Source organism: Podarcis pityusensis, assembly GCF_964106645.2.
Source record: "Podarcis pityusensis genome assembly, chromosome: 2".
Classification (NCBI taxonomy): Eukaryota; Metazoa; Chordata; class Lepidosauria; order Squamata; family Lacertidae; genus Podarcis; species Podarcis pityusensis.
Genome location: NC_138029.1, coordinates 115,587,834 through 115,599,014, shown reverse-complemented (window position 1 = coordinate 115,599,014; position 11,181 = coordinate 115,587,834). Strand labels below are relative to the sequence as shown.

Genomic DNA, 11,181 nt, shown 5'->3' with positions numbered 1-11,181 from the left:
TCGGCCCAGTATACCTGAAGGAGCGTCTCCACCCCCATCATTCAGCCCAGACACTGAGGTCCAGCACCGAGGGCCTTCTGGTGGTTCCCTCACTGCAAGAAGTGAAGTTACAGGGAACCAGGCAGAGGGCCTTCTCGATAGTGGCACCCACCCTGTGGACTGCTCTCCCATAAGATGTCAAAGAAATAAGTACCGTATTTTTTGCACCATAACACTCACTTTTTTCCTCCTAGAAAGTAAGGGGAAACGTCTGTGTGTGTTATGGAGCGAATGCCTGCAGATGGCGGGGGGGATCTGCTGCAGTCGTGAGCAGAGGATCCATGGTTCCCCTTCCTTCCCTCCTCCGTGGTTACAAAGCATGGATCCACATGGATCCTCAGGATTTTTGCATTGGGCTACTCCAAACTCACTGTCAGATCACATGTCTGTGGCCACAGCATGAACCACAAAAATCATATATCCACTATTTCGTTTAGAATATTTTTTTCTTGTTTTCCTCCTCTAAAAACTACGTGCGTGTTATGGTCTGGTGCGTGTTATAGAGCGAAAAATACGGTAACTACAGTATCGGACTTTGAGAAGACACCTGAAGGCAGTCCTGTTAAGGGAAGTTTTTAATGTTTGATGTTCTATTGTGTTTTTAATATTCTGTTGGAAGCCGCCCAGAGTGGCTGGGGACACCCAGCCAGATAGGCGTGTAATAAATGCAAATTTGCCCTTATTCCCTTATTGGGAACTCAAGAGCCCTTATAGAGTGTTTTGTAGGTTCTCCATCGGTCGGAGAAAATAACAGAGGCCAACCAGAGAATACTGAGAAGCAAAGCAGCTCGTAAGCCTGATCTTTATTGAACAGGGTGCCCCCCTCTCACATAGGAAAGGAGGAGGACCTAGAACCCAGATGTGCCCGCCCTTATGTAGACATTTTAAATTGCCTGCCCTGGACTCCAAGACCACCCCCCAGAAACATCCTACATACATCACAGAAAGGGCGGTCTAAAACAAAAATCTGAGTGCGTTTATTTTTCTCCTGTCTGGCAGATTACCTGTTAATGCTCACTTGATTGGATACCCTGGGGAGCCTGGCCAGTCTTTTGTAATGATAAATACTTAGTTCCTGAGCCAGGTCACAGGCTCACCCTATTCATACACAGATATACCCTTAAGACAGGATTTGTGAATGAAAAGGCAACTGGGAGGCTTTTCCATTTCCTTCAACCTTGCAGAGAAAACATTTGGTAAGTTTGAGAGTCAAAATGGTTCCAGGGCTGTTTTCCTGTGCTGCCTTTGTGGCAGAGCAACGATTTGAACCAGGGCTCACCCAATACTCCTTCTGCTCTATTGAAGTTGGAACTGGGGTAATGTAGAACAGATGCAACTCCTGTTTCTCCTCCGTATTCAAAAGCGAGTTCACAAGGGCACGTTTACTGCTTGGTGACCCACCATAGAGCCCCTATACCCCCTCTAACCAAGCAGCTACGGCAGGTACTCAAGTCCTGCCCGCGCCTGCATTTGACACCGGGGACTACTTTTAACCAGCGAGTAAAGCGCGGCCACAACAATCGATCACGCACACGCGTGTGCACAAACACACGTGCACACGTGCCCGCATCTCCCCCACCCTTGCAAATTTTAGCCCTGTCAGGTTGTTAACAGGACACCCTGCAGGCGATCCTCCTCTGCCCGCCGAAAACAGGACCCTCTTTGTCCTCGTCCTCGCCCACCTTATGGAGTAGAAGAGGCGCCAGGAGAATCTGCTTCTAAGTGAGGGCAAGAGAAGGGGACGTGAGAAGGGCGGGGAAAGGCTTCGGTTGCTGCTAATGAGCACGCGCACATTCTCTTTGAGCATGCGCAGTGGCGTTTGGTCGTTGCATAAGTGTACCCGCGCGCGCCTGGAGGACTTGCTAAAACGGTTCGCTCTCTGTCGTCGGGGCTGCTTCTCGGTGGGCAGAGGTAGGCGCCTGCTGGTACTGTATAGGAAAGGGGAATGGGGCGGGGGGTGCTGAGGTTTGCTGATTTTGCTAGGGAGCCAATTCCTTGCTTGGATTGGGCCTCAGAGACATTCCTGTCTGTCTTTCTATGCAAACTTCCCCCCCACTTTCTTAGTGAAAGTTTATTTTCTGGGTTCCTTCCATCGTCTCCTCCCTCTTTGCATTTCTTGTTGCGCTTGCTCCAGAGAAAACATGTGGCTGTAGTATAAATCTGCGTCCATAACTAATGCAATTAGTAACTTGGCAGAGTTTGCTACCCTGAAACTTAATTGGGGATATTAAGAAGCCTCCAGTGGCACAATGGGGTCCGTGTGTCTGGCTGTTAACCAAGAGGATTTGTGGCTTGATCCCGCTCAGGGATGGCTGTGGGCAGGATTCATGCATTGCGGGGGGTGGGGTGGACTAGAGGACCCTATGGGTCCCCCTTCAAGCTCTATGGTTCTCTAAGGGCTCCATTTGTTCCTAGGAGTCTGCTCTAGAATGCCATGCCATAACCCTATATCTTCCACCTGCTCAAATTATATTTAGATTGTAAAGAGTTAGGGCAAGGTTCTACAGGAGCTTCTGCAGATGATAAGAGATCTTCTGGTGTTTGGAGGTGGGTGAAGGGTGTTGTAAACAAAAATCTGCCCTTTTTCCCTTATGGGGTATCCAAGAGCCCATGTAGAGTCCTTACGTAGGTTCCCTATTGGTAGGATAAAATAACAGAGGCCAACCAGAGAATATTGAGAAGCAAAGCAGCTAGTAAGCCTGATCTTTATTGATCTGTTGCAGTATGGTCCTCACCACACGCAGGAGGGAGGAGGAACCCAGAACAATGGTGTGCAAGCCCGTATATAGACTTTTGAAATTGCCACCCTGTAGATCAAGACCACCCCCAGATACATCATACCTACATCACAGAAGGGGTGGTCTACAGCAGAAATCTTGAGTGAGTTGTTTACCTCCTGTTTGCCAGGTTATCTGTTAATGCTTACTTGATTGGATACCCTGGGGAGCCTGGCCAGTCTTTTGTAATGATAAATACTTCGTTCCTGAGCCAGGTCACAGGCTCACACCCTATTCATATCTTAAATGTGCCCTTAAGACAGGATTTGTGTGGAAAGAGACAATGGGGAGGTTTCCCACTTTGACCTTGCAGAGAAATAGAGGTCAGTTTGGGAATCAAAAATGGTTTCAGGTCGGTCTTCCTGTGCTGATCTATGTACCTGCTTGGTTGGTACACTTATGAACATTTAACATATATCTAAGGCCTCAAAATTCCTATCACAAGGGCTACTTGAAGGCTTTGCAATACTGTATAGATAGAAGGAAGAGACAGACAGACGGGGGGGGGGGTTAGGGGCCCAGCCATAAGAGAGAGAGAGAAAGGGTCACAATGTTTTCTGAATTAACTTTCTTCCTCCCGCAGGAGGTGCATAGTTCCCAGAGTCTTCCACTGCATTGGCTTGACAAAGAATGGCTGCTGCGGTGGAGACAAAACAGGTGCGAGAATTGTTTGAGATAGCTGACGATGAGTCTCATAGCAAGTTGGAAAGTGGAAACAGCACTTATCTCGGGGGCCCTCCAGAAATCCTTTTTATTCTGTGTTCATTCTGTACCACTGTACAGCATTAAATACAGTGGTACCTCAGGTTAAGTACTTAATTTGTTCCGGAGGTCCGTACTTAACCTGAAACTATACTTAACCTGAAGCACCACTTTAGCTAACGGGGCCTCCCGCTGCCGCTGCGCCGCTGGAGCCCGATTTCTGTTCTCATCCTGAAGCACTATTTCTGGGTTAGCGGAGTCTGTAACCTGAAGCGTATGTAACCCGAGGTACCATTGTATTAAAAACTTGCCTAAACAGAGCTACCTTCAGATGTCTTTTAAAGAGAAGATAGCTGCTTATTTCCTTCACATCTGAAGGGAGGGCATTCCACAGGGCGGGCGCCACTACTGAGAAGGCCCTCTGCCTGGTTCCCTGTAACCTCACTTCTCACAATGAGGGAACCGCCAGAAGGCCCTTGGAGCTGGACCTCAGTGGCTGAACGATGGGGGTGGAGACTCTCCTTCAGGTATACAGGACCGAGGCCATTTAGGGCTTTAAAGGTCAGCACCAAGACCAGTGGGCAGACAAGTGGGAGGCCGGGCAGGGAGGCTGGCGCAAGGCCTGCCTGGGAGCTGAAGGGGAGCCTTTCTACCATGCAGGTGTGGCAATACCCACTGCTGCCTCCCAAGGTAAGGTGCTGGCTTCATGTTCACCTTTGGCCAGACTCCGTTAGGCCACTAAAGCTGGGGGCATCCTCTTCCCAGGTCCCTGTGGGGCAGTGTGAGGAGGCACCTCTCTTTGGGGCAGGGGGGCAGATCAGAGACCGGGGCAGTAGCACCAACCAGTTGCCGGAGGACTCCCAAGGAGAGGGGAGAGGAGAGGAGGCTGGGGGAATACCCCACAAGGGAGAGTGTTCAAAAAAGGGTGAGAGGCTGCCAGCTGGGCAGACAAGGGGTGGCGTAACTGGGCTCCCAAGCCCACAGGGGTGCCGCAGAAAGAATGTAGTCGGTTAAGGAAGCCGTGGACTCAAAAATGTTGAAAACCTTTAGACTAATGGTATATATTGCAACCATTAAGCTCATTACGGGCAATATAATTAAATGCCTGGGACACTGTTGTGCTTGAGTCATTTGTCATCCCATCTGGGTGATTCTGCTGGCTGGCGCTGCATTTTTTTTACTTTGCTGGAAGTGCTGTTGGGCGATGGATTTGTGGTGGTTTCAAATGCCACAAATATCTGACGACAACAACAACCTTATGAGGTAGGCTAGGCTGAGAGACAGTGACTGACCGAGGTCACCCAGTGAGCTTCATGGCTGAGTGGGGATTCGAACCCTGATCTCCCTGGTCCTAGTTCAGCGTTCTAACCATGATGTCACACTGGCTCTCAGATCAGTTGCAGGGAACCTTTGGCCTTCTAGAGCAGGGATCAGCAAACTTTTTCAGCAGGGGGCCGCTCCACTGTCCCTCAGAACTTGTGGGGGGCCGGACTATATTTTTTTGGGGGGGAATGAATGAATTCCTATGCCCCACAAATAACCCAGAGATGCATTTTAGATAAAAGGACACATTCTACTCATGTAAAAACACGCTGCTTCCTGGACCATCTGCGGGCCGGATTTAGAAGGCTATTGGGCCAGATCCGGCCCCCAGGCCTTAGTTTGCCTACCCGTGTTCTAGAGGTTGCTGAAATGGTGATGAAACTACAGAAAATCCATTGCAAATCTCCCAGCTTTTAAGTGTGGCCCCAGACCGGCGGTTGCTTTAAAAGTTTCCTTCTTCTTTTAGGAGCCTGTGGCTTTTGAGGATGTGGCCGTGTATTTCACAAAAGCAGAGTGGGCTCTGCTGGACCCAACGCAAAGAGCCACCTACAGGGACGTCATGCTGAAGAGCTATGAGAATGTGCTTTCTGTGGGTGAGCATCCCTTGTTTGAAACAATAGGTCTGGCCACAGAGACATGCCCCCCCCCCCCCCGCTTCTGCTTAAAAACAACAACACTTGAGGCTGGTGAGGAGGGCAGGTGTTGCAGTGCTACCATTGGATTAGTGTGATAGGCTCTACAGGTGGCTGCATTTGAAAAAACATCTGGAAACTATAGCTGGTCCAGGATGTGGACTCCTATACAGTGGATGCTCAGGTTGCGAACGTGATCCATGCGGGATGCACATTTGCAACCCGCAGCGGCACGTCTGTTCACGCATGGGTTGCAATTTGGCACTTCTGTGCATGTGCAAAGTGCGATTTAGTGCTTCTGCGCAAGCACGGCCGCCGAAACTCGGAAGTAACCTGTTCCGGTACTTCCGGGTTTCGGCAGTCTGTAACCTGAAAAAGCGCAACCTGAAGCATCTGTAACCTGAGGTATGACTGTACTTGACCCTTGCCTTGCAACAGCTGGCGCGGGTGGGCTGGTTGGATCTCAGGGGTTATAAAATGCCTCTTTGCAGCAATAGGTGATCCCACACGCACATTAGGAGGCAGATGCGTGATTGTGCTTGCAAATGGTGCGTTTGTGCAGTGGGGGTTACCCATGATCTGTGGAGGTCTCCGTAACAGAGCCATAGTGTTGGAACCCAGCATGGGCCTGATGCTTTAAACAATAACATCCTCATTAGTAGTAATTATTACATTTACATTTCCCACCAAAGGATCTCAGAGTGGCAGGCACAAAAATCATAAGAAATGTGAACATCTAAACATAATTCCAATACACAGACGCAGACTGGGAAATATATCTACAGTTGTACCTTGGATCCCAAACGCCTTGCAAGTCGAACATTTTGGCTCCCAAACGTCGCAAACCCGGAAGTGACTGTTTTGGTTTGCAAACGTTCTTTGGAACCTGAGCATTCGATGGGGTTCCGCGGCTTCCGATTGGCTGCAGGAGCTTCCTGCAGCCAATCGGAAGCCGCACTTCGGTTTCCAAAAGTTTTGGAAGTCGAACAGACTTCCAGAACGGATTCCGTTTGACTTACTGAAAAGGCTTGTGGGAAGAGTAAGTTCTTCAGTAGGATACCAAGAAGACTACAGCCCCTGTTTACCATTTAACAGGAGGGAATTTCAAAGGGTAATAATAATAATAATAATAATAATAATAATAATAATAATACCCTCCCCATCTGACTGTGTTGCCTCAGCGACTCTGGGTGGCTTCCAACAGAAACATAATTATCAAACATTAAAACCATCTGATATAGGGCTGCCTTCAGATGTCTTCTAAAAGTTGTATGAATACTTATCTCCTTGACATCTGATGGGAGGGCGTTCCACAGGGCAGGTGCCAGTACCAAGAAGGCCCTTTGCTTGGTTCCCTGTAACTTGACTTCTCACAGTGGGAGAACCACCAAAAGGCCCTCGGAGCTGGACCTCTGCGTCTGGGCTGAACATTGGGCAAGTGCCACCACACTAAAGGTCTAATTCCTATATCTTACCACCTGATAGACGTGGGTGGCGCTGTGGGTTAAACCACAGAGCCTAGGGCTTGCAGATCAGAAGGTCGGCGGTTCGAATCCCCGCGACGGGGTGAACTCCCGTTGCTCGGTCCCTGATCCTGCCAGCCTAGCAGTTCGAAAGCACGTCAAAGTGCAAGGAGATAAATAGGTACCGCTCGGGCAGGAAGGTAAATGGCGTTTCTGTGCGCTGCTCTGGTTCGCCAGAAGCGGCTTAGTCATGTTGGCCACAGCTGTACACCAGCTTCCTTGGCCAATAAAGCGAGATGAGCGCCGCAACCCCAGAGTTGGTCACGACTGGACCTAATGGTCAGGGGTCCCTTTACCTTTACATATCTCTTGATAAGATGGTATCTGCAGGAAGCCCTCGACCATTTTAAAGTGGTTTGAACTCACCCTGGGACCTTGTGGTGAAGGCTAAGAAATCTAACTAACAATAGGAGTTCTTTTTTCCGGTAACATACCAAAACAGGCTATGTTTCCCCCCCCCCCACGCTCTTGTTTTTTCTTCCTCTCATGAGCAGGACTTCACCCTTCGAAACCAGACCTGATCTCCGCCCTGGAGCGATGGGAAATGCTGTGGGCACCTGATCAGCAGGAACACAAGGAGCATGAGATCCCACCAGGCAGTAGCTCAGGTGAGCCATTTCGAAACAGAAGCTGGCAAGGAGCCATTCGGAACTGGGCCAATCGCAGTGCCACGCTAGATCTTTATGCAAGCCTGCAGGCTGCTTTGTGTTCATTTTGCACAACGTGCCCCTCACGGGGAGGGAAATAGTGCTAAAAGTCCAGTGCTCCTGTTTGTCATTGAAATTCTACTCAATATTGATCCAGAGCAGATTCCAGCGTATAGTTAGCAGAGTAAAAACTTAAACACTTTGCAGGATTCCCAAAAAATAGACCAGAGGCAATTGTATTTCATCCTTCAGAGCTTTACTGCTACTGAAAGCTAATGAGCATAATGGGCACAAATCCAATACATTCAGGATTGGCACTGTTCATAAGAAATCCAGTTGCAGCAGACTTAACTTAAACTTATAATAAGCTATTAGAAGACTAAACCTTAACACTATCTATATACAGAACACCACACCAGAAGGAAAAGAGATAGAAAGAGAAAGTGAAACCAGGCTCCTTCTGGCTTTACTTTTACAGTGGTACCTCGGGTTAAGAACTTAATTCGTTCTGGAGGTCCGTTCTTAACCTGAAACTGTTCTTAACCTGAAGCACCACTTTAGCTAATGGGGCCTCCTGCTTCTGAGCCACTAGAGCACGATTTCTGTTCTCATCCTGAGGTAAAGTTCTTAACCCGAGGTACTATTTCTGGGTTAGCGGAGTCAGTAACCTGAAGCACATATAACCAGAAGCGTATGTAACCCGAGTTACCACTGTATAGTCAGCGTGACCTTGGTAGAAGAGATAAGAGAACCAGTTTAAGCCAACTTCACTCAGCTTCTCGGAAGGAATAATCCAAACATCATGGACCACCTGCTTGTTTCTTTCACACAGAGAAGCTTGCAGAATTAAGTATAATAGGAAAGATCTCTACACATCAGATCAATACTTTCTGCACTAAGAAATGCAAACTGACACTTTTAGCATTCCGGCTCTATCTGGAATAGATTTTGGTCAGGGGCCCTACATGCTGCTGTTTCTAAAGACTGTTTAGAAACTTCTGCTTCAATAATAATAATAATAATAATAATAATAATAATAATAATTGTTGTTATTTTAACACACTTGGTTTGGGGCCCCCCAAATGTGGCCTGGCAGCATCAGGTGGGGAAGCAAATCAGGTCTGGAGATAATTACCGTATTTTTTGCTCCAGAAGACTCACTTTTTCCCTCCTAAAAGTAAGGGGAAATGTGTGCGCGTCTTATGGAGCGAATGCAGGCTGCGCAGCTATCCCAGAAGCCAGAACAGCAAGAGGTATTGCTGCTTTCACTGCGCAGCGATCCCTCTTGCTGTTCTGGCTTCTGAGATTCAGAATTTTTTTTTTCTTGTTTTCCTCCTCCAAAAACTAGGTGCGTCTTGTGGTCTGGTGAGTCTTATAGAGCGAAAAATACAGTAGTCCCTTGGAAGGAAGATTGCTCCAAGTCCCATGTGAGAACAGGGCATCTGGGCTGTGTATACCACCTCTACCCTCATAGCATCTTCACAACAACCCTGTGATGTAGGCAGGGATGCCAGAAGGGTTTGGTCCGCAGTTTGCCCCCTTTCTGCTTCCCCCACACCATGCATAAATCATAGGTTAGCTGTGAGTAGCCCATGGCTCCCAAGAAGCTTCCTTGTTTTTTTTCCTGCTCCTCCTGTAGTGTTCGTAGCTCCTTTGAGAATACACATTGACAGTTTTCGGTCTCATTCCAACAGGAGATGAGCAGGTGAGTGAGAATACAAAGAAACCTATTCAGCCGGAAAGCTTCGCCCTGGGGAAGCAAGAAGAGATGCAGTTGCAAAGGGGTGAAGAGACCCAGAGAAAGGGGGAGAGCTCTCGGACCTGCCACAGAGCCGACCGGCCTCAGAGAAAGCGTCTTGGAAATCGAAAGGCCAAAGCCATTCCTGCTCGGAAGAGCAAAGAGCAAACACAAATCAAGAGCCGACCAAAGAAAAACTCTCCCCCTAAAGCCCCAAACAGAAGACGTGGAGTAGCAAACTCGGAAAAGTGCCCTGTCTGTGGGAAAACCTTTTGTAACAACACGTACCTTGTTATACATCAGCGGTCCCACACGGGAGAAAAGCCATACAAGTGCTCGGATTGTGGGAGAATGTTCAGTTCGCCGTCAAACCTTCGCTCACACGAGAAAATCCACACGGGAGAGAAGCCTCACTCATGCGCAGATTGCGGGAAAGGTTTCATACACAAACGAAGCCTTCGTCAACACAGACGCGTCCACACCAGAGAGAAGCCACACGGGTGTTCCTACTGTGGGAAGAAATTTAGCAGCAAAGCACACGTTGCTAGACATGAATACATCCACAAAGATGAGCGGCCGTTCCAATGCTCAGAGTGTGGGAAAGGATTCAGAGCGAAAGAGCACCTTATAGTTCACAAGAGGACACACACAGGAGAGCAACCCTACAAATGCTTGGACTGCGGCAGGAGCTTCAATTGTTTGTCTAACTATATCAGGCACAAGAAAACTCACGGAGGAGAGAAACCGTATAATTGCTCAGATTGCGGGAAAAGCTTCCGAAATAATTCAGATCTTAAATTGCACAGGAGAATCCACACTGGCGAGAAACCTTATCAGTGCTCATTCTGTAGGAAAAGCTTTAGTTGCAGTTCGACCCTCGTAAATCATAAGAGAACCCACAGAGCGGAAAAATCATTTCCATGCCCCGAATGCGGCAAACGTTTAAGTCAGAAATCGTGCCTTGCTAAGCATTTGAGAATGCATAAGAATAAATGCTCAGACTGTGGGAGACTCTTCAGCAAAAGTTCAGCCCTTCAACATCATCACAGGAAAAGACATTCAGGTAAGAAGCCGTACAGATGTTTGCGCTGTGGGAAGAGCTATGACCGCAGGTCAGCGCTGATGATTCATGAGAGGATTCACACAGGAGACAGACCTTACGTTTGCTTAGAGTGCGGGAAAGCCTTTATACAGAAATGTAAACTTGAGCGACACGAGCGAATACACACAGGAGAGAAACCATATGAATGCCCCCACTGTGAGAAGAGCTTCAGCGACAGAGGAAACCTTCTTCAACATGTGAGAATCCACGCGAGGAAGAAGCCCTACAGAAGAGGTTCCCGCAAGATCACACGTCGTTGAGCACGAGAGATCTCATCCAGGAGATACTTCCCATGACTGTTCAGGATGCGGGAGAAGCTTTTTGGCCATATTTCATGCCGCCTTAAACGTTCAAGAACAACTGCAAATAAGTTTTGATGGATATAATCGTGGAAAGCTGACTGGTATCGTTGTTTTAAAAATATGCAGGGATATAAGATATGCAAAATGAACCATGGAAAGAGAAGAAAGGAAGACATTGCTATCTTAAGTATGTAAAATGTTTATTTGAGATTGTAAAATGCAAAATTTAATAAAAATCATATTTAAAAATAGAGAGTTTAACCCTTTCTCTCCTGTAGGGCTGTCATATGTCTGGATTTTCCTGGACGTGGGGTGTGTGTGTGTGTGTGTGTGTGTGTGTGTGTGTGTGGATTTCCGAAAGGCGGTGCTTTGTCCAAGGTTTGATGGCTCATAACA

The 11,181-nt window shown here is 48.0% G+C and overlaps 1 protein-coding gene across 3 annotated transcripts; it reads left to right on the top strand.

Annotated features, from left to right (window-relative positions):
• The first annotated feature begins 1,871 nt into the window (after nucleotides 1-1,871).
• LOC308469625 (uncharacterized protein) lies at nucleotides 1,872-11,034 on the top strand. Of its 3 annotated transcripts, none has more exons than XM_080992355.1 (6): nucleotides 1,872-1,950; nucleotides 3,400-3,473; nucleotides 5,308-5,434; nucleotides 6,233-6,310; nucleotides 7,491-7,604; nucleotides 9,338-11,034. In XM_080992355.1, exons 2-6 carry the CDS (start codon nucleotides 3,447-3,449, stop codon nucleotides 10,741-10,743), a joined length of 1,752 nt encoding a protein of 583 aa, XP_080848481.1. In that variant the 5' UTR covers nucleotides 1,872-1,950; nucleotides 3,400-3,446; the 3' UTR covers nucleotides 10,744-11,034. The 3 variants fall into 3 exon arrangements, with proteins under 3 accessions (XP_080848481.1, XP_080848483.1, XP_080848482.1); XM_080992356.1 differs by having other exon boundaries at nucleotides 1,943-1,964; XM_080992357.1 differs by lacking the exon at nucleotides 6,233-6,310.
• Nucleotides 11,035-11,181: the final 147 nt, after the last annotated feature.